Source organism: Euleptes europaea, chromosome 17, assembly GCF_029931775.1.
Source record: "Euleptes europaea isolate rEulEur1 chromosome 17, rEulEur1.hap1, whole genome shotgun sequence".
NCBI classification, from domain to species: Eukaryota; Metazoa; Chordata; class Lepidosauria; order Squamata; family Sphaerodactylidae; genus Euleptes; species Euleptes europaea.
The window spans coordinates 15,744,103-15,771,055 of NC_079328.1; the positions used below are offsets into that span (position 1 = coordinate 15,744,103).

General features: G+C 46.5%; 1 protein-coding gene across 1 annotated transcript; it reads left to right on the forward strand.

Moving 5' to 3' along the window:
* Positions 1-1,076: 1,076 nt before the first annotated feature.
* On the forward strand, positions 1,077-25,681 carry OVOL2 (ovo like zinc finger 2). Its single transcript, XM_056862764.1, has 4 exons — positions 1,077-1,180; positions 17,805-17,962; positions 23,328-23,517; positions 25,371-25,681. The coding sequence occupies exons 1-4, from the start codon at positions 1,081-1,083 to the stop codon at positions 25,679-25,681; spliced, it is 759 nt and encodes a 252-aa protein (XP_056718742.1). The 5' UTR covers positions 1,077-1,080.
* Positions 25,682-26,953: the final 1,272 nt, after the last annotated feature.

Sequence of the window (26,953 nt, forward strand, 5' to 3'; positions counted from 1 at the left end):
GTGCAGCACAGACAAGAAAAACGCCTGGGGCCGGTTGGCTTGAAAGTCAGATTTGTACGATGACATCCCACGAGGATGGGACGCACTGTGCATCCTACCCCCTACGACTCCCAATACGTGTGCGTTAAGTGCCGTCAAGTCGCTTCCGACTGATGGCGACCCTGTGGATCAATGTCCTCCAAAACCTCCTATCCTTAACAGCCTTGCCCAAGCCTTGCAAATTGAGGGCCGTGGCTTCCTTTATAGAGTCAGTCCACCTCTTGTGGGGTCTTCCTCTTTTCCTGCTGCCTTGCTCAGATCTTGCAAACTGAGGACCGTGGCTTCCTTTATAGAGTCAGTCCACCTCTTGTTGGGTCTTCCTCTTTTCCTGCTGCCTTCAACTTTTCCTAGCATGATTGTCTTTTCCAAAGACTCTTGTCTTCTCATAATCTGACCAAAGTACGACAGCCTCAGTTGAGTCATGTTCGCTTCTAGGGTCAGTTCAGGCTCGATTTGCTCTAGAACCCACCGATTTGTTCTTTTGGGCAGCCCACGGCCACAACCCCCCACGCACGTTCCCCACCAGAGCCAAAGACGCAAGAAGAAAGGCGGGGGGACGTCCTGAGCGCCGAAGTGCCTGCAGATGTCCTCCTGCAAGGAAAAGACGCTCAGCTGGGGGTGGGGGGAGCCCCCTGAACCCCCAGGAAGGCCCAGGTGAACGGCCCCCACCCACAATTCTGGGGGGAAAGGGGTGCGGGCAAGAGGCGCCGTCGACCAACCCCGGGATTCCCCCCCCCCATCTGAAACGTTACATTCTTTAGCAAACATTCATGCCTAAGGAAGGGCTGGAACAAAGCGGAGCTGCCCCAACCGGTCCGACAGGTAAGGGAGGCTTGTTGACACCGTTATATTTGCAGCACGCATGCTCCCTCCCTCCCTCGCCTCCCCTGCCAGCCGGCCAGGTAGGTCTCCTGGGGCCAGGTAGGTCTCCTAGGGCTCCAGCGCCGGACTAAGGTGGGGGTCCAGGGGCCGGGGGGCAGGGGGCAGCCGTCGGGGCGGCCTGCCCGAGCACGTGGCCGGGCCCGGGCCGCCCAGCCCGCCATGCCCCGCGTCTTCCTGGTGAAGAGGAGGAGCCCGCTGCCCGCCAGCCGCAGCTGGGACCAGCTGCCCGACGAGGAGCGAGCCGACACCTACATCCCTGGTAAGCCGTCGGGAGGGAGGGAGGGACCCCCCGAGGTCATCTAGTCCAACCCCCCCCCCGCGCGCGGCGCAGGGGATCCCCGGCTCCCTCCAGGCCCGCCCGCGGGGCGAAGGCCGCCTGGCCCCGAGGAGAGGGCGGGAGGGCGCTCTGCACGGCCTCAGAGGCACCTGGGCGGGACCCCCGGGGGGGGGGTCGGGGGACAGGCGGCCCGCGGCTCCTTTCTCCGCGTCCGATCAGCGGGACTGAACGGGGCAGCGCCCCCTGACTGTCCGGAAAGTCGTGACACGAGGCGCGCCGCGCTCAGACGTGACGCCTCCCGATCCCCGCCCCGCCGCCGTCGAACGTTGATGCGTGTTAACAAGCTGATTCGGAGCGGGTCGGCTCCCCCCCTCTCCAGCCCGAGAACCGGCTAGTCCAGATTTGGAGTGGGGGGGGGGGAGAAGACGGGCAAAGTTCCCTGGAGGATGCAGGCGAGGACAAGAATGGGGCTGTTTCGGACGGGTTGGGGTCCCTCTATGGCAGGGGTTCTCGGGGGGATTTTAGGGTTGGGGGGGGGGTTGGGACTACTGTCCAGCAAAGTGCATGTTATTTGGAATGCACCTTTTTTAAAAATAATTTTTTATTAATTTTTATTACATAACACATAAAACAAAAACAAACAAATGCAATATAAAACAATATTTTAAAAAGGCACCTTTTGAGATAGACTATCTTGGGAAGGGGGGAATTATATTGTGAACAATGGTGAAAGGGGGGAATGGTTCTCAACCTTTTTTGCTCCATTCCCCCCTTTCACCGTTGTTCGGAATATAGTTTCCCCCCCCCTTCCCAAGATAGTCTAACCGTTATTAAAAACAAACTGCGTTTTAACCGATTGGGCATAATCTACAGGACATGGCACTTTGCTGAATAGTGGTCCCAATTCCCCCCCTCCCATCCGGAACCCTACAATTCCCCCAGGGGGGCATTCCCCCCTTGTTGAGAACCCCTGCTCTATAGGATATACAAGGAAGGCACACTCCTTCATATATTGAATGAACTTAGCACGGAAGGACTAAAAGCTTGAAAAAGTTTCATATGAAATGGAATTATACCGGATTTCCATTGCAACACGTCTTGTCTCCGTTGCTTGAATTTTGCAATCTATATGCATGGACTTGAAATTATGATATGCATTGAGCACTTTTGCCTATATTTATCTTTGTGTAACGCTTGTACGCTGTTACATTGAATCTACTTTGGACCTTTTGTAAATTTCCTGTTTGCTCAGCCAAGGTTGTGCCTGTTAGAAATTACTCTTAATATATGTTTCTAAGAGCAATTTTGTATTGTAGTTACCTTATTGTAGGTTTACCTATGCTGGTGCTTGCACCTTGAATTCTAACTTCCAGGTGAGGCCTGGAGATCTCCCAGAATTACAACTGGCCTCCAGATGACAGAAATAACTTTCCCCGGAGGGGGGGAAAGGTTGCTTCGGAGAGTGCCCTCTATGGAATTATACCCCACTGAGGTCTGTCCCCTCCTTAAATCCTGCCGTCCCCCAAATCTCCAGGAATTTCCCAACCTGGAGTTGGCAACTCTAAGGGATCCAGCTGCACTCATCTCCCAGGCTTTGAGCCTCACCCCAGTTTTCCAAAGAAGCTCTGCAAACTTTAGATTGACTGGCAATCCAGAGCAGGACACCCCCCTCCCAGCTGTGTGCATCAGTCTGGAACTCCCATCCCCTTCTGAAGTGTGCACAAAAGGCAACAAGGAGGGAGAAAGCGAGTGTGGTGTGGAGCTGCAGGGAGGGGAGGGAAGTGAGATACTGAAACCGCCCGTTAGAAGTAGCGGGAGACGCCTGCAGGTCTATTGGATATCATGAGATCCAAGAATGCCAATTAACTTGCATGGCCTCCGCTGCAAATTCTGTACTGCAGAAATGCAAATAAAACTAGAGGCAAATTAAGGGGGTTACCGCACTTGTATTCCCAGCGATGTATTACGCGTTTGAAAATGTTATAAAAAATACTGTTCGCACTTTCTGTGTATTCCCACCGATGTATTAAGAGTTTGAAAACGTTATAAGAAATACTGTTCGCACTTTGTTTGGCCCCTTTAGCTGTGAAGACGTCTTCCAACCATTTATAAGCCGTGGTATCCAAAAACCCTTTTAAAGCGATGTTTTTTACAACATTTTCAAACTCTTAATACGTCCCTGGGAATACAAAGTGTGGTAACCCCCTAAGAGAGAGGAGAGAAGTGGCAGGAAAGCCCTCCCCTTTTTTTGCCGTCAAGTCACAGCTGACTTATGGCGACCCTGTAGGGGTTATCAAGGCAAGAGACATTCAGAGGTGGTTTGCCATTGCCTGCCTCCACGTCGTGACCCTGGTATTCCTTGGAGGTCTCCCATCCAAATACTTGCCATGGCAGACCCTGCTTAGCTTGCGAGATCTGACGAGATCGGGCTAGCCTGGGGCCATCCAGGTCACGAAGTTGATCCTGTCCAGAAAGTTGTGCCATGCCCTGACCCTGGAATCACCCCTACACCCATGGCACCCTTTCTCACCCTGCCTTTCACCCACCCTGATTTCCTTGAGGTCATGGTATTGGCAATGGCCACCTCATTTTACACCGTTGGCCCATATAAATCCCACCCCCTGACTTTCCTTCTCTAGAAGCCGCCTCCTTCTGGGGTGGCATCTACACCCTGAGGTTTTCCTCTGCCTTGGCTTCCAGACTAGAGGAATTTGTTGCTGCTGCTGCTGTTTTGAGAATCCACACAACACAACCCTCTCATGTCCCCTTCCACACTTTCCCCATCCTCAGGATGTTCTTTCTGTTATGATCTCTCTGGAAAGAATGCAGTCTGGACAGGAAGGTGGCACTCTTTGCTTGCTTGGCTGCCGGAGGACTTTTGGAAGGCATTTTTTTTAAATCCACAATTTCTATTACGCTGTAGCATTTGAACAATCTATTGCTGCCGTCTCCTAGACCTTTGAATTCACAGCTTTTTTTAAAAAAAATGAGTGTCTATCCTGGTCAGAACAACTGGATCTCGGGGCTTGCTGAAGTACACTGACAGCCACTGATGAAACATATAAAGCAGCAGCCAGTCCATATGTCGCAACCATGGCACACCTCCATGACAGACAATTGCTGTTTGCAGCCATGCTGGTCCAAAATCAAAACACAAAAAATCTAAAGTAAACATAATGCTTTTTATTAGGGCCAATGCACATGATACAAAACAGTGTGCCAGTGAGGGTTATGTGACAAATGGTGAAAAGTTTAGGCACAATGTTACTTAAATTAGGAGTATAGCTAAGGTTTTCGTTGGATGCATTTTCTTAGGGGGAAAAGCTTTTGCCTATAAAAGAAATGCGACCATGATTCACCGAAGAGCCCGAGGTTGCCGGGTTGTGCCAGGCGGGGTGCGGACAGGCCGGAGTTGGGGGCAGCGGGCAGCAGTAGAGCCGGGAGCCCCTGGGGCTGCTGGCCGGGCTGGGGGCTCCTCCGTGTCTGCTCGGAGCAGCTGCACAGCGGCAATGGTGGCAGCCACGTGACCACCCATTGGGGCTGGGAGCCCAGTTTAAATGGGCCAATGGGCTCAAGGCTCCTGGGGGGCAGGCCCTCCTGAAGTCGGACCTGGGGTGTTTCTCACTCAGGTCCGACTTCTCAGCATAAAAGGAGGGGTCGCCTGCCTGCGCTCTCTGTTTGTTTCCGTTTGACCCACCCACCGCTGTTTTAAAATGTTGGTTAAGGTTTTCTTGATCCGCACAACTTTGGGCGGTTTGGCATTGGGGCAGTATCCCGTTTGGGGGGGAAAGCGGCCTGCGTGCCCATTTTCCCACTTGGAGGATCCCAGTAAGGGATTTTGGGGGAGGCCGGATGGGGACATGTCAAGATGGAGGGTTGCCAGGGACGAGCCTCACTCGAGGCTGTCTGGGTGGCATGCCTTGCCATGGGCTGTCAGGCGGGCCTCCCTCCAAGTGGCAGGGGACCACACAGCTGGCTGCTGCCCTCGTGTGTCCCTGAACTGCCATCTCTAGCCATCCCAGCAGGGGTGCTGGGAGCTGTGCATCAGCCTGCAGGGTGGCAGGTCGATGATAGGATAGATACGCCCCCATGCCATGCCAATGCCTTGCTGCTGCAATCAATAAAGTTGTGCCATTTCATCCAAACTGGTCTCTGTGTATTCTTTGCTTGTATTTTGGTTGAATGTTACGTGGTTTGATCTTGGGGGTCAGGTGCCCGGCTGGGGAGCGTCCTGCACAGCTAAGCACTAAGCCGGCAACTGTGTCTCTGCAGAAAGACCAACTGTGCACTCCTCTTGGGGGGGGGGGAGCCTTCACCCTCCACCCTTCTGTGATGCCCACAGAGTCACTGAATGGCTGTGAACTTATTTTGTTTGTTCATATTACAAAACATGTAGGGTCACACCCACCCTCTGGCCCTGGAACCTTGCTTGTTAGTCCTGACTTTTTCACTCCTTGGCCTTTTCTGACCTTGGGCCTTTGTGGCTTTCTCCTGGCTTCTCTTATACCTGTTCTTGCAATCTGTTCTCCTAGATCCTCGCTCTCCTCCTTGCCCTGGTCCTGTCGATCCTTTATATCCACTATCAGCTCTGATCTTCTCACACTGCCTTCTCCCAGCCTGCCCAGTACGATCCCCTCCTGGCCTCTGGCCAGGCTGACCCAACTCCAGCTGTCCCCTTTTCAAGCGCGGCTCACGGCACGTCACTAGGGATGCCAGAAATACAGCTCATCTCCAGACTACAGAGGTCAGTTCCCCTGGAGAACATGGATGCTTTGCAGGGTGGACTTTATGGCATTATACCCCACTGAGGTCCCTGTCCTTCCCAGGCTCCATCCCCAAATCTCCAGGAGTTTCCCAACCTGGATCTGGCAACCCTACTCCCCTTACCCCGCCAGTGGCGGGGGGACCTGGCAACCCTACCTATTGCTCAGCTGGTGAATATGGTGCTGGGAGGCACATTAAGGTGGCCAGCTCTGGGTTGGGAAATACCTGGAGCTTTTTGGGGGCAGAGCCTGAGGAGGGCGGGGTTTGGGGAGGGACTTCACTGCCATAGAGTCCAATTGTCAAAGCAGCCATTTTGTTCCAGGTGAACTCATCTCTGTCGGCTGGACATCAGTTGTAATAGCAGGAGATCTCCAGCTAGTACCTGGAGGTTCTAATAAGACTAAATACCTATGCTGAATAAGTATGGTTACTATAAGAACAACAGCACGAGGCTCCTGAAGAAATCAAATTTACTTAACTAGTTCATCTCACACAGTATAGAAAACAGATAATAAGCTATATACATATGTTGGAAAATAAACATAAAATGCCCCTTAGGGTTGTAACATCACCCAAGTCCGGATGTAATGCGTCCTGCAGCGGGTAAGGTCACCCTTCACGTCCTTGTGGGTTACTTCACCCTTCACGTCCTTGTGGGTTACTTCACCCTTCTGGCAAGTCCAATTGTAATCCAAATGAAAGTGGCAAGTAATCCAAATGATGTTCCCTTATTTTTCAGAGATAGGCTGCCGCCGTCCAATTCAAAGGAAACAAAATGGCGAACGGAACAAAAAGACGACCCCTCTAGATCCTTGGCCGTTTCGCAGAATGTAGCTTCTTCAGTTAATTTTCTTGAATTATAAGTGGGCAAATTGCCTCTATAAAAATGTATATACAATAAAATTGTAATATTCAATAATTACAATGCAATATTAACATCATGCCAAAAATAATAAACTTACCACATCAGAAAGGAACATGACCCCTATGGGTTCTCTATGCCTCTGAGAGGTTAGTTAATGGTCAAAATAGTTCCTAATTTATTGCCAGCATGAGCAGGTACCAGGTGTGACGAATTATCCATTGTCTTAAAGTTACAGAAAGCATGATAGATCCAGCTCATTGTTTAGTCCTAATGGCGCCAAAGTTTTGAATAAAAAGATCAGTTTTGTTTCCTGTCTGTGAAGTATTTTTGTAATGTCCTGAATTTTATGAGGTTGCGGTTTGAATTTCCATAAGGCAAAGAATCTTATGTCGTCGGCTGAATGGCCCTTTTCGAGGAAGTGCCCAGTGAGGGGAGCCTCCAGGACCTTCGCGCGAACGCGTGCCCTGTGCTCCCCTATTCTTAATTTTAATTGTCTCATTGTGGACCCCATGTAAATTAGAGAGCACGGGCAGGTAATTCCGTACACAATATTTTCAGATGAGCAATTGCTAAAAAAATCCAACTGGTATTTGAAATTAAAAGATGTAGAACTAATTTCCTTAACTGGAAGACTTAAAGCGCAGACCGAACATGTTCCGCATTTGTAATGTCCCCGAGGTTTACTGCTAAGTTTTTTAGAATAGAAATCTGTTTTAATTAGATAATTACCCAAAGAAGCAGTCCTTTTTAAACCAAAGAGTGGCAACTGTTGGCATCCCGGTACATCTTGTAAAATGTGCCAGTGTCTTTTGATAATCTTCTTTATGTCTTCAGTTAGATGGGTATATTGTAGTGAGGAGAAAATTTTTGAGAATTAGCCAATTTTTGAGAATAAAGAGGAATTCATAATTTGAAAACGACTACCTTTCTACAGTTCATAGGATTGAGGATAAATTACTCTCCAGAGGTTTTACCAGGACTACTCTTGAAAAAGCTAAACAACGGGCAGCTGGGAGAGAGAGGAAAAATCTTCTCAAGGGAAGTGTGCATCACACTGACCACTCAAGAATTTTCTCCTCACTACAATATACCCATCTAACTGAAGACATAAAGAAGATTATCAAAAGACACTGGCACATTTTACAAGATGTACCGGGATGCCAACAGTTGCCACTCTTTGGTTTAAGAAGGACTGCTTCTTTGGGTAATTATCTAATTAAAACAGATTTCTATTCTAAAAAACTTAGCAGTAAACCTCGGGGACATTACAAATGCGGAACATGTTCGGTCTGCGCTTTAAGTCTTCCAGTTAAGGAAATTAGTTCTACATCTTTTAATTTCAAATACCAGTTGGATTTTTTTAGCAATTGCTCATCTGAAAATATTGTGTACGGAATTACCTGCCCGTGCTCTCTAATTTACATGGGGTCCACAATGAGACAATTAAAATTAAGAATAGGGGAGCACAGGGCACGCGTTCGCGCGAAGGTCCTGGAGGCTCCCCTCACTGGGCACTTCCTCGAAAAGGGCCATTCAGCCGACGACATAAGATTCTTTGCCTTATGGAAATTCAAACCGCAACCTCATAAAATTCAGGACATTACAAAAATACTTCACAGACAGGAAACAAAACTGATCTTTTTATTCAAAACTTTGGCGCCATTAGGACTAAACAATGAGCTGGATCTATCATGCTTTCTGTAACTTTAAGACAATGGATAATTCGTCACACCTGGTACCTGCTCATGCTGGCAATAAATTAGGAACTATTTTGACCATTAACTAACCTTTCAGAGGCATAGAGAACCCATAGGGGTCATGTTCCTTTCTGATGTGGTAAGTTTATTATTTTTGGCATGATGTTAATATTGCATTGTAATTATTGAATATTACAATTTTATTGTATATACATTTTTATAGAGGCAATTTGCCCACTTATAATTCAAGAAAATTAACTGAAGAAGCTACATTCTGCGAAACGGCCAAGGATCTAGAGGGGTCGTCTTTTTGTTCCGTTCGCCATTTTGTTTCCTTTGAATTGGACAGCGGCAGCCTATCTCTGAAAAATAAGGGAACTTATCATTTGGATTACTTGCCACTTTCATTTGGATTACAATTGGACTTGCCAGAAGGGTGAAGTAACCCACAAGGACGTGAAGGGTGAAGTAACCCACAAGGACGTGAAGGGTGACCTTACCCGCTGCAGTACCTGGAGGTTGGCAACCCTATGGCACATGCCTGCTCCCGCTGGCCAGGTTATGAGCAACCTTGCCTTTGTTGCCACCACTATCTCACCCACTTGGGCCCATTCGATTGCTGGCTTCTCTGATCTCCTCTGGCCCCAGATAATGTGTGCAAGGTGAGAGTATGAGATGTGAGATCTCCCATGCTGCCATCAAAACAGGATGAATACTGGATTCCTGTTAAGTACGTGAAAAAAGAGCCCCGTGGCGCAGAATGGTAAGCTGCAGTACTGCAGTCCAAGCTCTGCTCATGACCTGAGTTCGATCCCGGCAGAAGTTGGTTTCAGGTAGCCCGCTCAAGGTTGACTCGGGTCATAGTTGACCCGGTGCTTGCACAGGGGGACTACCTTTACCTTTATGTGAAAATACCTGTGGATGTGGGAATAGCGGTGGTGTTAATTGTATGTATAAATAGATGTTCTATATTACCATAGGTACTATTTTCACATGTTAGTGGAAACACATACCATTTGTAACATACACATTATGTCATTTGATATGTAAAACATATTCTAACCGTTATGACTTGGGTGGAACGTTCAAACAACGGTTATCTTTATAAGAATCTCTGGACAAGAGTAACTGTAAATGGACATATTTCACACTTGTTTAATAGTGCCAGAGGAACTAGACTTGGCTGTCCATTGTCTCTTCTGCTATTAGTACTGGCAATCGAACCTTTAGTCACCCTTGTTAGCAAAAAAGAAATATCCCCAGAGTTCATATGGGCAAGTTGCATTTTAAACTTTCATTGCATGTTAATTATGCAGCCATTTCATTCTTCTTAAGAAATGCTACAAGTATTACAGAAGCTTGGTGAATATAATATCCCATTGTCAGTTGATCAAGATATTAATGACCAACAATAATTGATAATAAAAGTTAATTTCATGGGATAAACCTGTAGCAAAACTTTGTGTAGGTCAATCAGTAATGGAAGTTTGGGAGCAGGTAATATCCAGCTTTATAGTTTAGCAGTTTGAAGAAACATCTGTTGGGGGGTGAGTGTACCCCCAATCTACAGGTTTAGCTATCCGCAGGCAGGGAGCACATGTGGGAATTAGATATATAGACTGTTGTTCCAATATGAAACCTAAAGGTTGAAAAATGAGACTGGCTCTTGAATTTATGGTCTGGCTTCTAGATTCTAAGAAAATTTGTCAAGGCCTGTTAAACAACATGATTATCTTATGCTCACTAGTTATACTGAGACGTAAAGCAGACCAAGTACCAGGATGATATTAATGTTTAACTGGACATTTGTTATGCTTGTGTTCTTTAGAAGTCTTCCTTCTGGCCGGGCTCTTCTTTGGCTTGTATGGTATCTTGAAGACACTGGCGCACTTATGAAACTACTAATTTTCCTTTAGTCAGGATATCCTGGATGAAGAAATGAGGGCGCCAAGGCGTTGCTCCTGGAAGACTCTACTTCTCATGAGTCAGCTCACTTAGGCCTTTTTCCATCCAGCCTCCATTGTCTTCTCAGTTCTGGGTTTCTATTCTCTCTGTTCAGCCAATTAAAACTCATTACCTTTGAGGCCTTTGTCTCATTGGTTCTAAGGCCAAGGAAAACGATTAAAGCATCCACTCCCTGACCCATCATAAACTTGACCAATCAGAAGGGAAACATTTTTAATCCTTTTGTTCCACATTGATGTAAGACATTCACTGGAAACCTTAGAGAGAACACCATTCTCTTGGTGACAGTAACTAGACATCAGATACACGGCTTGGCAGGCCACACAGTGGCCTACGTGCTGCATGTTGCTATGCTACATGTTGCCAGGTCCCACTTACCTTCAGCGGGAGGTTTCTGTTGGAGTGCGCGCGTGCATGTGCGTGCGTGCCGAAGTGACGCCTGGCGCGGGCGGCTGCAGCGGGCGGCCCGCTCGCCCCAGGGAGGCGAGGGGAGAGGCTTCCCAGCTGGTGCGCGGGCCTGCGCGTGCACGATTCCCCGCCGACCCTCAGCTGGTCGGCAAAAAGAGGGGCACTTTACCGGGGGTTTGCCCGCCACCAGCGGGCACCTGGCAACCCTACCCACCACCGATGACCAGACCCTTGCCCTGCCTGTCCTAATCACTACGGGCAAAAACGCATGGCTGCTTTAGCCTCCTTGATTCCCTGTTTCAGTCAGGATTCAGCCAGGATCGAACGCACATTCGGTGAAACTCATGCATTCGATCCTGGCTGGAACCTGGCTGAAACAGGGAATAAAGGAGGCTAAAGCGACCATGCGTTTTCACCCAAAATCAACTCCCATTTACTTCTAACTTTATGGCTTCTTAATAGTAAATATTTTTTAATAGTAGATTCCATTTTTATGTACACATAGGGTTGCCAGGTGCCTCCTCTCCTCCGGCGGGAGGCTTTTCTTTGTAATTGTGTGCGCGCCGACACACATGCGGCACTTTTGGTTTAGAACCGGAAGTGCCGCCTCGCAAGGGGCCTTTACCTGTTAGTTTGAGTGGTAAAGCAGCCCTTTACCACTCAAACTAAGAGGTATAAGGCCCCTCGCGAGGCTGAACTTCCGGTTCTAAACCAAAAGTGCTGCGCCCCGTATACGTGCGCGCGTGCATGTTTGCCTGCCGACCCTCAGGTGATCGGCGGGCAGAGGAGTAAATGGCCGGGGGTTTGCCCTCCACCAGCGGGCACCTGGCAACCCTATATACACAACTATTATTTGCATACTTCATATAGATCTGATAATTTCCCATACAGAATTTTAGCTGCTTCTTATCAGTTATTAGTAGGTTCGCCAGCTCCGGGTTCGGAAATACCTGCAGAATTTGGGGGTGGAGCCTAAGGAGGGTGAGGTTTAGGGAGGGGCAGGACCTCAGCAGGGTATAATGCCATGGACTCCAAATTCTAAAGCAGCCATTTTCACCAAATGAACAGATCTGTCTTAAGTGGAGATCAGTTGTAATAGAAGGCGTTCTCCAGCCACCACCTGGAAGTTAGCAACCCTGGTTATAAGCTTTGGCTTTTTGTGCAAACTGTTCTAAAATCCCCATTTGTGTTTTCCAAATTTGTAGAACATTAGTCCAGATACATATAATACAGTTATTGTGGTGTAGGGGTTAAGAGCAGTGGACTCTAATCTGGAAAACCAGGTTTGATTCCCCACTCCTCCACATGAGCAGCCGACGCAAATCTGGTGAACAATTTGTTTCCCCACTCTTATACACGAAGTCAGCTGGGTGACCCTGGGCTAGTCACAGCTCTCTTGGAGCTCTCTCAGCCCCACCTACCTCACAGGTGTCGGTTGTGGGGAGGGGAAGGGAAGGTGATTGTAAGCTGGTTTGATTCTTCCTTAAGTGGTAGAGAAAGTTGGCATATAAAAACCAACTCTTCTTCTACTACTAAATTACCGGTGTCCTGGCAAGATGTATCTACCAGAGAGGCCAGGGAAGAGTCCCGAACACGGGCACAGTTGTGATTTTGAACTGCCAGACTCTATCATGGGGGCAAGGCATTCATGAGTCTTGTCTGTCTTAGATTCCTTAATTGTTCTTAGCACTTTGCAATCCAGCCACCCCTCCCTTAGAGTCATGAGGACGATTACATCTGGCTGGTGTTAATCATCCCAGCAGCCCTTGTTCTCCATCTCCTCTTCTCATGGTTTATCACACTAACTGTGATCGGGAGGATGAAGGCGTCTGCCCCTCAGCATTTCTGGAGCACAACTGTCCTGACACTGGAGGATCCTCTCACCTCCTTCCCACTGAAAGTCCCACAGGGTGGGAACAGAGCCTTATCTGCCAACCTCCATTAACAGAGCTATAAAGCAATCCAAACATCTACTGAGCACAATCAGGTGTGCAGTTCTGAAAGTGTCAGGTGAAGGGGATTTCCAGCTGTCTTGTTTTAGCAATATTCCTGTGCTTTTGAAAGCTGTGTTGATAAGTTAGCAGAACAAATACAACGTTCCCGAATGCGACTTCCCATACAGCATGTATGTGTTACACAACTTGCAATGGTGCAGGAACTAAGGCAGAGCAAGAATATTGGCAACCCCGCAATAGAATAGTTAGATGCACACACGTCACAGCAGCTGTTGACCTTACTGTAGACATCACTCCTGGTCAGTACTGCACTCTGAGCGGGGTCTGTCTTTATTGGGTATATATTTGGTTAATGTAGCAGAGTTTTGTCCAGTCGTGGAAGCATGATATTGAATGCAGTAAATCAATCCTCCCAAGAAGTAGATCGTAAAAAACAGTCTTGTTGCAGTTGATAACAAGACAGAAACCTAATCTAGAGAGTACATTTCCCTGTCATAAATGGCTAGCTGGTCTGGTATCACAGGAGTGCAAGTATGAGATATTTGTTTCTACAGGAGAAGCCTGCAGAGACGTCTACCTCCATTGCAGTCCATGTGGAAAGGGGAACAAAGGCTACTGAGAGAGAAGGTGGAGGGGTCAGAGGGCAGCTCCTAGGTTTAGACAAAGAGAGGAACATCCAATTCAAGAGATGATGAAGAAGAAGAGTTGGTTTTCATATGCCTACTTTCTCTACCACAAGGCAGAATCAAACCAGCTTACAATCACCTTCCCTTCCCCTCCCCACAACAGACACCCTGTGAGGTAGGTGAGTTGGAGAGAGCGTGACTTGTCCAAGGGCACCCAGCTGTCTTCGTGTGTAGGAGTGGGGAAATGAATCCAGTTCACCAGATTAGCCTCCGCTGCTCATGTGGAGGAGTGTGAAGCGGGTCATGCTGTTCAGATGACAGGCTCTTAGAATGTATCACTTACTGAGAAGTGAAGTTATCTTATTCAGCCAGTCATCGAGTAAGCAGGACTCAACAACTTTACCTACTTTTAAAAAGCAAGTCTTTTTATTGATATACTTCTAGTAAAATATGTGTAAATGCAGATTATCAAGTCTTTAACACTTCTATAAAAACTCTTGTCAAAGAACAATGTATGTATTTACAATGTATGAAGTAAAAGCAAGCCTTACATACTATTCAGTTTCAAAATGCAACTTCTAAATTATAACAGTCAAATTATTCTGATTCAGTTCAAAGTATCTAATTCATAAAGTCTAGAGTAATGTATTTAAGCCATACATACCAGTCAGCCTTTTCTTGAGAGCCTTTGGAAGGTTCTGATTCTCTGGGCTTACTGTGGCTGTATTTATACTGTTTCAGACTCATTAAGAGTGTTGATTTTACCATCAGGAGGGATATCTTCCTCCCCACTTTCAGATAACACGAGCAGTGCAATAATGTACAGTTGCAGCTGTTCAGGTTATTAGCTTCTCCCCATGACCAAATATGGGCTTCCTTTCCTTTCAGTCTATTTTGCTTAAAGTATAAACAATCATTTCTGAGCTCCATGATCACTCCATATACTCAATTTTAATACCATTCTCATCTTCAGTACAATACGCATTAAATGAGACTATTTAGAAATCTACAATACAATATATAACTATATAAATCATAAAACACAATTATTGCTCACATTGTAACATGTAACCATCTGGTCAGTAGGAAACATGGAAACATAGCCTTCAGCAAGGTTATAGAAAGCAAGAAGCTTACTGCACTTATAGCCTTGAGGTCTTTGAGTAGACCTTCTCAAGGTCTGAGGATAGCAGGACTTTTCTGCTCTTGAGATATGAGCAGCTGACAGCTGGCAGCTGAATCAGGAAGGGTAATTTCAGATACACCTTTCTGGCAGATAGTGAAGAATGACTGTTCTTCTCCCTTCAAGGACAAGACCAGGGTAAGTTAGTTAGCTCTTGAAAGAATTCAGACCTTGAGAAAATTCATTCAGCCTGTTCTAAGGACATTTGCATTTTGGAAGCTGTTGCCAGGCTTTTCATTACACAAACTCTGCAGTTTGTATGTTGTGTTCAAGCTCTACATGGAATTAATTCTGCACATGTACACAAAATACCATAATTATGTCAGAGACCGTGACAAGTGGGGAATTGAATCCAGTTCTCCAGATCAGACTCCACCGCTCCAAACCACTGCTCTTAACCACTACACCATGCTGGCTTTTCTTCCTACTGAGGTCAGTGGGATAATTTTTATATACACACCACTTTTGTTACATTGGCTTTGGGGGCAGGCCCCAGGTCTGAGAGTGTGTTATAACTATAGATGTGAAATCTCTAGACATTTTGAAGCCACAGAGGGGGAAAGGACAAATGTATATTTTCCAAGTTGTTGTTTTTTAAACCAGACACTTTGGGAAAACTTGAGATATATACAGGATATACAATTTCCTATCAAAACTAAGCTTATTTTACTGACTGAACAACATAAAATGCATAATTTGTAACTTAGTTAACATATAAAATTGTATTATTGGGCATATTGATGGAATTTAAAAGTATAAATGTCTTAATTTTTTTGTAAGGGAAATTGCAAATATATTCAATTCTTGAAGGGAACTTGCAAACGATTGCATCCTGTGATACCTTGGCAAATGTATCTTAATTTCTGCCACCTGTTCACAGGGTTTCTTGTGCATCTCAGTAACCCATGCAACTGTTCTGTATCTAACAGCCCATTCCTGAAGGAGGGGTCTGGAGCTCTTTAGGAGCTGGTGTGACCCCGCGCCAGCATAGGTGCCACCTTATCACAGAATAAAGTGGCACCTATGCCAGTGCAGGGGCAAACATGCCGGCATCTGGGAGCCACGGAATTGAGCTGGCCCCCGCTGCAGGTGTAGCCACGTCAGCAGGGAATTCCCAAAAGGGAAAGCCTGCTCTGGTGTGTGTGGAGGGGCATTCCTGGGGGCGAACCCCTTTCACCCCGGGAATGCCCCCTCACGCCGCGGTGTTGCTGCACCACCTTTTTTGGTGGCGCAGCCCCATTGATGGTAACAGGGGCATATCCTTTTCATTTTACCTGTTTGATTTTTCTTTTTGGCTTTTGAGAAGCCTCTGAGGAGGAGGCGTGGTTGCGCTGCACCTGGACCCCATGGATCTACCCCCCTTTCAGGAATTGGCTGCCCGGCATGTGTGTTTTACAATTCCTATATTGTAGATGCATTGGGAGAATAATTTAATGCCACTGAATGAACTCATGTCTGAGCTGAGATTCAGATTGGGAACTTTCCAGCTCACCATTGAACTAAAGGAGTCATCAATAGCACTGAGGGAGGGCTGGCTTAGACATTATGCTTTTCCTTTACAGAAAATGCCTATAGGAAAGGAAACTGGAAAAACACTGTCAGATTATGCTTTGCAGGAAGGACCCACAAGCAAGAGCAGGCAGGAATCTCATCTTCTGTTCCCAGATTTTTTTCCTTACAAGATGCATGTGGTTATTCCTTCTGAGTAAGGGCACTTTCACACATGCTGAGTAATGCACTTCTAATCCACCTCCAATGCACTTTAACAATTGTTTCAAAGAGGATTTTGCTGTTTCGCACAGTAAAATCCAGCTGCAAAGTGCACTGAAAGTGGATTGAAAGTGCATTATTTGGGATGTGTGAAAGCACCCTAAGAGTACAATCCAGTGCAAAGTGCTTTTCAGCTCACTGGTTTCAGTGGAAAGGTTAAGCATATGATTAACAAATGTCCCACTGAAGTAAGTATGACTGTTATGCTGGATTGTGCCTGTCATTTTTCTGTCAACCAAAAATAGGTGCATTGAAGCGGTCTCTAACTCCCCCTTGTGCCTTGGCTAAGAGAATGAGGAATCTACTTCATCAGAAGGTGACAATAAAATCCAGCACAATGGATTTTCCCTCAGCTTGGCTACCTTGGCTACAGTGGCAGCCAAGAATGCTTTCTGTCAGCTCTACCTATCACTTTCTCACCTGAGGCAGACCCCAAGATCATCACTTATGCTTTTATAAGGCCAGTGTACTATCCACTGGACTGCCCCTGACAATAGTTCAGAAATTTCAACTGGTGTAAAATACTGCTGCTGGCCTCAAGGTTTCAGGAACACATCAGTGTTTCAGGGTCTGGCTATATGGTCTTCTGGGATCAAATTCAAGGTAATGGTAATAATCTATAAAATCCTAATGGTAAGCAGGCCCAGCATACTACTGCGCTTCTATATTTCAGCATGAGTTTTAAGATTGACTGGAAACACTCTCTAAAGCAGGGGTGTCAAACTCAATTGTTACAAGGGCTGGATATGACATAAATGTCACTTGGTCGGGCCGTGCCGTGCCTCACCAGCCCAGATCGAGACTGGAAGGAGTGGCTGCCTTGGCTTGCTTGCAGAGCTCTCAAGGGGCCAAATCTGGCCCGCAGGCCTTATGTTTGATACCCTTGCTCTAAAGCATACTTTCTATTCACCAAGGTAGGGCCACAGGTAGGGTTACCAGCTCCAGGTTGGGAAATACCTGGAGATTTTGGGGGTGGAGCCTGAGGAGAGTGGGGTTTGGGGAGAAGTGGCCATTTTCTCCAGGTGAACCGATTCTCAGTCACCTGGAGATCAGTTGTAATCCCAGGACATCTCCAGCCACCACCTGGAGATTGGCATCCCTAGCCACAGGGGTGCACAGAGAGGCATTCTTGTTGGACCCTCAGCTTTGACATTCTCTTCCTATGAAAATGTCCAAAGCCTGAACTTGTGTTATCTTCAAGAAACCTTGTAAGACATTTTTATTCAAGCTGACTTTTCATTTCCAGAGAGAGGGGTAGAACAGTGAGTGTAAGGTTATCTATCCTAGGCCCTTGGGATTGGGCAGGAGAACTCTTTGCCTGAATGCTCCATGTTCCTGCCAATTTGCTCACGTGCTTCTGTTCTTTTTTCCAGGAGAGATAAAGTGTGTCCTCCTGAACTATCGTAGTGAAGACAGCAGCAGCAGCAGCAGGGACACGGAGACAGCCAATGTCTCTGCCCCGGAATCCACTGCAGAGGAGGCACTTCTGGACTTGGCAGTGACCCACCCCACAGTCAGATCCAAAATCAAGGTACAGACTGTTATTAGTCCTTCTTGGGGCTGTAGACTCCTGACATTTACGGACAATTATTCCCTTATAGCTGGAGGCTGATTTGACTTGGTTGCCACCGGTTGATTTGCCTGTGATCCTGGCAGAGCAGTGAGGAGCCGGCTGGCGCATACGCCAGCCCGTGTCTTCCTGGGTACAGTGATTTGCAGATTTGCAAAGCCAAGAGTGATGATCTGTGCTGTTTTTGACTGGTAACTGCTGCATCAGACTGCTCTTATGACTCAGCTCCCAGTGAGATCTGTTTTGGTAGTATTTCGGGTAAATGGCAAAAAGTTCTGGGCACTGGCACACTGCTGCCACAGTTAAGCAATGCTAGGTTCCATTTATTTCAAGCGCAGATAATTTAGTACACTCCTGACTAGGGATTAACCTAGACTGGATTATGTCCAGGAACTATCTAGTCTGTATCTAATGAAGTAGTTCTGCCTATGATACTGGAAATGCCCACTCTGTTGGTTTTGCTGCGATCCAACATATGGTTGAGCCATCTGAAGCCACTGGATTTACATGGGTTTAAATCCATGCTGGATTGTAGCCTCACTCAGGTTATGAGCAATAGTGCCCTGACCTGCTGGGCCGCACTTGAAAGGAGAGGGTGGCTCGGTACACACCCAAGTAACTTGGTGCAAGTCTAGACACACTTGTGTCTACACGTTGCAGGAGAAGATTAGCAGTTACGGTCATCAAGTGGCCTTTCAGCAAAGGTGACCAACCACCTCTGTGAGGATGTCCAGCTAAGCTTCCAAGCCACCTCAAGCAGGATCTCTGGAGAGGCAGCATGGGGATTTTCTAAATAAATAACATCAATCAGGAGCTCCAGGGCTTCCTGGGACACCTAACTTTTGGAGCTGAGTCTGCAAACTGATTGAAGAATTCAGATCTAGCAGACTGAAAAAAGGGACAGTATTATAAGATGACATAAGAAACCTTCTGATTTTCCAGATCCTCAAATAGTTATGTGAGTTCATTCACATAACTAATCTTAACAGCCCTCTTCTATGCATGGCTGCTTGGAAGGAAAGCTCAGCGAGGTGTAGTGGTTAAGAGCAGTGGTTTGGAGCAGTGGAGTCTGATCTGGTGAACTGGATTTGTTTCCCCACTCCTACTCATGAAGCCAGCTGGGTGACCTTGGGTTAGTCTCAGCACAGCTCTCTCAGCCCCACCTACCTCACAGGGTGTCTGTTGTGGAGAGGGGAAGGGAAGGTGATTGTAAGCCGGTTTGATCCTTAAGTGGTGGAGAAAGTTGGCATATAAAAAACACTTCTTCTTCAGCTCTTCTTCAACGGGCCATAGTCCCAAGTGTGTGTGTACCCAGGATTGCAGCTTCAGAATATCTGTTAGGTTTTTACCCCCCCCCCCCCACTTCCTTCAGAGAGCTCAGGAGGGTATGTATCCATAGTCGGTTTTAGCCTCACAACAGTCCTGGGAGGTAAGCTAGGCTGAAGGACGGCCTGACGACCACCCCAAGGACACCCAGCTAGCTTTATAGCTGAGCAGGGATTGGAACTCAGATCCCACCCCCACTCCAAATCCAACGCTCTATCCAATAAATCATTCTGTTTGGTATAGCATCCTTCAGTCACCAGAGAAGAGACGTGGCTTGGAACCAATGGGCAATGAGTGTTGGTCTTTGTGTGGGCGGTCCCAGCCAGAGAGTCTGGAGCCCAAATCACCACAATTACAAGCGGGCTTTCTCTCCAGACCCATTAAAAAGCCATGTGCTGCTACCATTTCACTTTTTCAAATGGGGAGGGGGGAGAGGCTGAAGATACCTAACCATTTCAGATGTTAAATGCCTCCAAAGACATGTTCAATAAGAGTATAATAGCAATTGCTCCACACAGTGGCCAACTGGTTGGTCTACAGGACCAACAAACAAGGCGTAAAGCCGAAGCCTTCCCTGATGTATTGCCTCTGAATGTGGAGATTCGCCTTTAGCCTACTCCCCACAGATGTGAAAGCGTTTCCACTTGTTCGGCACCAATCGGCCCTGGCTGCATGGAAGGGTCCCACAGGGTGGTTAAACCTTCAGCCCAGGCCTCAGCAGGCCTGTAAGATTCCCCCCCCCCCAAAAAAAAAGCGAGGGTAAGAAGAGGAATGCTCAGCCAGTCATCAAAGTGAATACAAACCAATGCTTTATTAGAACTCCCTAAGAAATATTTTTTTGGTCCATTCCCAAAAACACATACATACTGGTGGACTGGCTGTCTTTCTGTGGTATCCTCTTTCAGGTGGGGGCCAAGAGCTACTTTTGCATACCAGACTAGAGGTTGCCAGCACATGCTTCTGGTTGCCGGGGCCAAAGGAAGTAGGCTACAAGTTCTCCTTTGCTGACAAGCCTGGTTAGAGATTTCAGTCACGCTAACTTTCATTCAGAGAGCCAGTGTAGTGTAATGGTTCAGAAGAAAAAGAAGAGTTGGTTTTTATGGGCCAAGTTTCTCTACCTTTTAAGGAGAATCAAAACTGGCTTACAATATCCTTCCCTTCCTCTCCCCACCACAGGTACCTTGTGAGGTAGGTGAGGCTGAGAAAGTTCGGAGAGAACTGTGACTGGCCCAAGGTCACCCAGCTGGCTTCATGTGGAGAAGTGGGGAAACGAACCTGGTTCACCATATTAGAGTCCACTGCTCATGTGGAGGAGTGGGGAATCAAACTCAGTTCTCCAGATTAGAGTCCACCGCTCTTAACCACTATACCACACTGGTGTCGGACTAGGATCTGGGAAACCCAGGTTTGAATCCCCGCTCTGCCATGGAAGCTTGCTGGGTTGCTTTGGGCCAGTCATACACTCTCAGCCCTAGTATTTGGATGGGAGACCTCTAAGGAACACCAGGGTCCTGAGGCAGAGGCAGGCAATGGCAAACCACCTCTGAAGGTCTCTTGCCTTGAAAACCCCACCAGGGATCGCCATGAGTCAGATGTGAATTGACTGCGAAAACAAACACACAGCTTTCATTCTCCCCAACACTAAGATTAGTGCAGAAGGGTTACAGATAAGGGATGCATTATAAAACATTGTGAAATAAAGGTTGAACATACACTAATCATAAAGCTTACATTTACATCAAATGCACCTTCTTTCTTGATCGCATACAAATTCGATTATGTGGCTGCCCATCAGTTATTGGGCCATGCGTGGTGTAGTGGTTAATAGCGGTGGTTTGGAGCAGTGGACTCTGATCTGAAGAACTGGTGTCACAAGGCTCTTTGTTATATCTGAAGTAGTGACTTTAAAATGTCGGGATGTATCTCTGCACAAAGCACAAATACCTTTTCCCAATAGCAATTCCAGTTGAAAGCTCTGTGCTTTATTTCAGTTAGATTCGAGTCCAGTAGAACCTTAGAGACCAAAAAGATTTTTGGGCTATAAGCTTTCAAGAGTCAAAGCTCTCTTCAGCAGTGGTTCTGTCAATCCAATTTGGCGTAACAGTCTGTGTTCACTAGCTCCTTGACTTCAGAGGCACAACTGTGACCAGTTTTTCAGCTTACTGTAGATACACAATTATGAACAACTCTATTTGTAAACTAGAGTCTCTTCAATGGTTAATCTGCAAAGATCACTCACAATCCGAAATGATGTAAAAGTTCATTAACCTGATTTATGAATGTTGTATCACAGCTCATAATCGCTGTAATTAAAATGTACTTCTACTGAAATCATCCATAAATCCTTGCTGCATTTTTCTCTTCATTACCAAGTTTATACATGAAGGGATCTGGGTATCTGTATACATGATTATTATTCAGAATGATGTCTAAAAGACTGTGAGTAGCTTAGCAGCTATCCACTCCATGGTAGAGTTCAACAGGGCTTCCTGCACTGATGTTCCACGGATGTTTGAAAGGTTAGCTCTGTTTTATTCTAAAAGGGCCAATTCATACATTATGGATTACAGAGGTTAGTTCCGAGGTCTCCATCCTGTGCAACAGTAAAATGTGAATGACAGGTTCTCAGTTCCTGTGCCTGCAGGGGCCAGTTCAGAATGGAACCACAGTGCATGCAGAGAAGGGGCTTCAGCCTTCCCTCCCATGCCAATTTCCTGACCTGAAACAGTCCAGGGTGGCAGTGTTTGGCCTGTTGAGGACATTTATGTATAGGATATATATGGGTATCCCCAGTGGGACAAATAGCACCCCTGGAACCATTTCAGGCATGGAAAACAGCTCAAGGGGGAAGGCTGACGCTCTTCTCCATGTGCCCAATGGTCCTTGTCCAAACCAGGCACCGCATACACAGGAACTGAAGAGAACACACAACGGACTGCTACATAGTGCGGGTGTCCCAGGCCTAGTCTGTATAATCCATGACAGAGGAATTGGCCCAATTCTGTCACCAAGTGGAGCACTAGTGTTTCCTGCACTGGCAACATCCACGGTACAGATTGCCAAATAGGTACTGTATGCCATGAGTGGAGTTCAGCACTGTGAGGGGTGCATCCGCCACACTAAGTCCCTCCAACAGAGCACTGCTTGCCCTACTTTTTGCCAGTCTAAGCAGTGACATCCAGAGGGATGGTGAAGAGACACTCCAAGATTCCCTAATTCTATGAGAGCCAGCGTGGTGTAGTGGTTAAGAGCGGTAGACTCTGATCTGGAAAACCAGGTTTGATTCCCCACTCCTCCATATGAGTGGTGGATGCTAATCTGGTGAGCCAAGTTGGTTTTCCCAATCCTACACATGAAGCCAAGAGCCCCGTGGCACAGAGTGGTAAGCCTCAGTACTGTAGTCCAAGCTCTGCTCACAACCTGAGTTCGATCCCAACAGAAGTTGGTTCCAGGCAGCCGGCTCAAGGTTGACTCAGCCTTCCATCCTTCTGAAATCGGTCAAATGAGGACCCAGCTTGCTGGGGGTAAAGGGAAGATGACTGGGGAAGGCACTGGCAAACCACCCCGTAAACAAAGTCTGCCTAGAAAACATCGAGATGTGATGTCATCCCATGGGTCAAGAATGACCTGGTGCTTGCACAGGGGACCTTTATCTTACCTACATATGAAGCCGCTGGGTGACCTTGGGCACGGTTCTCTTAAGAGCTCTCTCAGCCCCACCTACCTCACAGGGTGTCTGTTGTGGGAGGGGAAGGGAAGGTGGTTGTAAGCCAGTTTGATTCTGCCTTAAGTGGTAGAGAAAGTCAGCATATAAAAGCCAGCTCTTCTTCTTATACAGCTGGATTGAAATTTGCAGTCTACATGAACAGACAAGTCCATACAACTCCTGTGTCACTAATGGTCTCCCAAGACATGTCTTTTGGACATTTGCACACAGACTGTAGACGAGACTAACTCCAGAGTCCCACAGTTCTGAACCAGTTTTATTTCCATTTCACAGTTCACCACAGGCATCTGTGGTAATGCCTCAGTGCACAATTGTGAGTTATGTGGGAAGGGATTCCGCTTGCAGCGCATGCTCAACCGCCATGTGAAGTGTCACAGCCAAGTGAAGAGACACCTGTGCACCTTCTGCGGGAAAGGATTCAATGACACCTTTGATCTGAAGAGACACGTAAGGACCCATACAGGTAATATGGAAGGCTGCTTGATGAGAAATACCTTGGACTTTCAGTCTCTTAGAAATATCTATGAATAAATAGTAGAGAATGCTCTAGTTACTGCTAAATCAATTTGCTTGTGATTGTCCGACTACAGAAACAACCCTGTTTATAGCTGGGTATTGTGAGCAGGACAGGCTGTAGTCTGTTCTAGAAACAAAATAAGCTATGTGCAGACAATCCAGATTCTATGATCTATGCAAATTATACCAATTGGCCACATTTTTTCTTATGTGCACAATTTTGAAATGTTTCTGTATTGCACAATCTGGTTCAGAAAATCAGGATAGGAGCTATGCAGGTTCCTAGTAAGTCTTACTCAGCTCCGGTGTGTCTCCTGAGAGACACTGCTACCATACTTCCAAATGCATCTTCTCAGCTATAAAGGCTGGAAATTTGCTTTTTGTTTCTCGAAAAACAGAAAACCCAGCAACAAAAGCCAAGCTTCCGAGAAAACTGCCTTCTGCACCCAGTACAATATTCTAAATATTTTTCTACACTCCTGCTGAATCACAGCTCACATACAACTCTAAATAATGAACTGGTAAGAGGTAGGGGGTTACCACACTTTGTATTCCCAGTGATGTATTAAGAGTTTGAAAATGTTATAAAAAACATCGCTTTAAAAGGGTTTTTGGATACCACGGCTTATAAATGGTTGGAAGACGTCTTCACAGCTAAAGGGGCCAAACAAAGTGCGAACAGTATATTTTATAACGTTTTCAAACTCTTAATACATCGCTGGGAATACACAGAAAGTGCGAACAGTATTTTTTATACCAGTTTCAAACTCTTAATACATCGCTGGGAATACCTAGTGCGGTAACAGCCGTAGTTTCCCAGTCTGCTTCTGACTGCTGTCGGGAGCTCCAGTTTTGTCCCTTATCCTAGATTAAGGTGCCGCTTAACTTGTTTCATTTTGGTTCAACAAACGAACACAGCTGGCCCTCAGAACTTGTTTTAAAAGCATCCCTAGGAAGAGGGGGACAGGCCAAATGCAAACACTGCAAAATATCAAGGGTCAAGTGTATTTTGAGATTTTTAAAAATTAATCTCTGCATCAGGAACACCCAGCTACTTTAACTAGTAAACTTATCAGGTTCCCTTATGCTCTTATTGTGCCCACTGAATTTTGCAGTTTTTACTCTTTGGTATACAGGCACACCTCGCTTTATTGCGCTTTGCAGGTATTGCATTTCCAAGCAGTCTGTCAGCGCCATTTTTCCAACAGCATGTGCTCACTCCGTGTCTCTGTGTCACATTTTGGTAATTCTCGCAATATTTCAAACTTTTTCATTATTATTACAGTACATTGTTTTTTAGACATAATGCTATTGCACACTTAGTAGACTACAGTATAGTGTAAGCATATACTGTAGATAGTGTAAAGTTATGTAAAGATAAATGCACAGGGAAACAAAAGGTTTTTTTTGTGCAACTCACTTTATTGCGATATTGTGCAATATCTCTGAGGCAGGCTTGTACTTTATTCTGGTTTTTATAGCCGTTAATAAGGGAAGGAAGCTCTCTAAAGCACTGAAGCCTGACTTCAGTCTTCTACGGCTTCAAAGACTGCAGCAGGCCTTGCCCAAAAAGCTCTCAAGCATCTCTTTGTAACCAAAAGGACGGACTCTCCGGAAATTGAATTGAGGACCCAGCTGCGCTCTCTACTCTCTGTGCGTTTCCAGTGAAACGTAGCATGCGCACAGAGCCCTGAAAACAACCTTCAGCTCTGTGATAATACCCGGCAATGAACATAGAGACTTTAAACATTGGGTGTTCTTTAAAACCTCTTTCTTAAAATGCCTTACGTTGCCTTGCAGGAATCCGTCCATACAAATGTGAGATCTGCAACAAAGCTTTTACTCAGCGCTGTTCTCTGGAATCACACCTTAAAAAGATCCACGGAGTACAGCAACAATACGCCTACAAGCAACGGAGAGATAAACTGTTCGTTTGCGAGGACTGCGGCTACACCGGCCCGACACAAGAGGACTTGTACGTGCACATCAGTAACGTTCATCCCGAAAGCACTTTTCTGAAGAAAACTTCAAAAAAACTTGCAGCTGCTTTGCAAAACAAACTGACCTCTCCAATGGAGACGGACCCCGAAGAGAACAGGGTAGAGCAGTAATACCACATGGGATTGTAGTAGTCGAATACACTGGAATGTACGTGCTTCAGAGTTAGGATCGGCAGGGGTCAGGGTCTGAAGAGAAATGTCAGGGTTGTTGCCTACTTGTTAGAGTCTCCAGAAGATTAATACCTCAAGAGGAAGGGCAGGCCGTTGTCTGCTGGGCCTGAGAGCTTTGGTTTTACTCTGCCTACCCGTCTGTCTCCTTCCTCTTCGCGAGGCGCAGCCGGCGGCTGCCCTTAGACCGCCTTGGGGAGGGGCTGTGGCTCAGTGGTAGAGCCTCTGCTTGGCATGCAGAAGGTCCCAGGTTCAATCCCCGCCATCTCCAGTTAAAGGGACTGGGCAAGTAGGTGACGTGAAAGACCCCCACCTGAGACCCTGGAGAGCTGCTGCCGGTCTGAGTAGATAATACTGACTTTGATGGACCAAGGGTCTGATTCAGTATAAGGCAGCTTCATGTGTTCACCAGATGCTGCCTCCTGTCCTCATTAGATGGTACAAGGCTCCTTGCCCCATCTGACAAGCCAACCCTTCAACTCCCGGGTTCTTCCCCCTGAGTCTCAGGTAACCAGGCAAGCCTAAGAAGAACAAACTCCAAAAGGAAGCAAATGGTTCTGACCACAGTGACATATGAGTGGCTTGCAGGATTTCTGAAGAATTAAACCTCCCTGTACTTTTTTTAAAAAAAAGAATAAGGAACAAACACTATGAATCATAATGTAATGTTCTGTCTAGAAAACCTGAATATTGTATGATTCTTTCAGTCACACAAGAGCATTTGTTAATGCCATTCCAATGGTTGTAAAGTATTTAACAGAGAATTTTATGCAATTGGAATTTGGGTAATGGGCCTTGAATGAACACTAATTAAACTTAAAACTTGTTTGTAAAGAACACTGCAATTATCTTACATAGCAAAAATGATAAAAATGCTCTGAGATACCCCATCTAGAATTGAAGTGGCCACACTTTTAGGATCCACATGAAGACCCCAATGGGACATGTACCTGAGACATTGTGAATCAGGAAAAAGATGTAAAAAGAGTTGGTTTTTATATCCCGATTTTCTCTACCTTTAAGGAGTCTTAAAGCAGCTTACAATCGCCTTCCCTTCCTCCCCCAACAACAGACACCTTGTGAAGTAGGTGGGGCTGAGAGAGTTCAGAGAGAACAGTGACTTGCCCAAGGTCACCCAGCAGGCTTCATGCGGAGGAGTGGGGAAACCAACCCGGTTCACTAGATTAGAGTCCGCCTCTCATGTGGAGGAGTGGG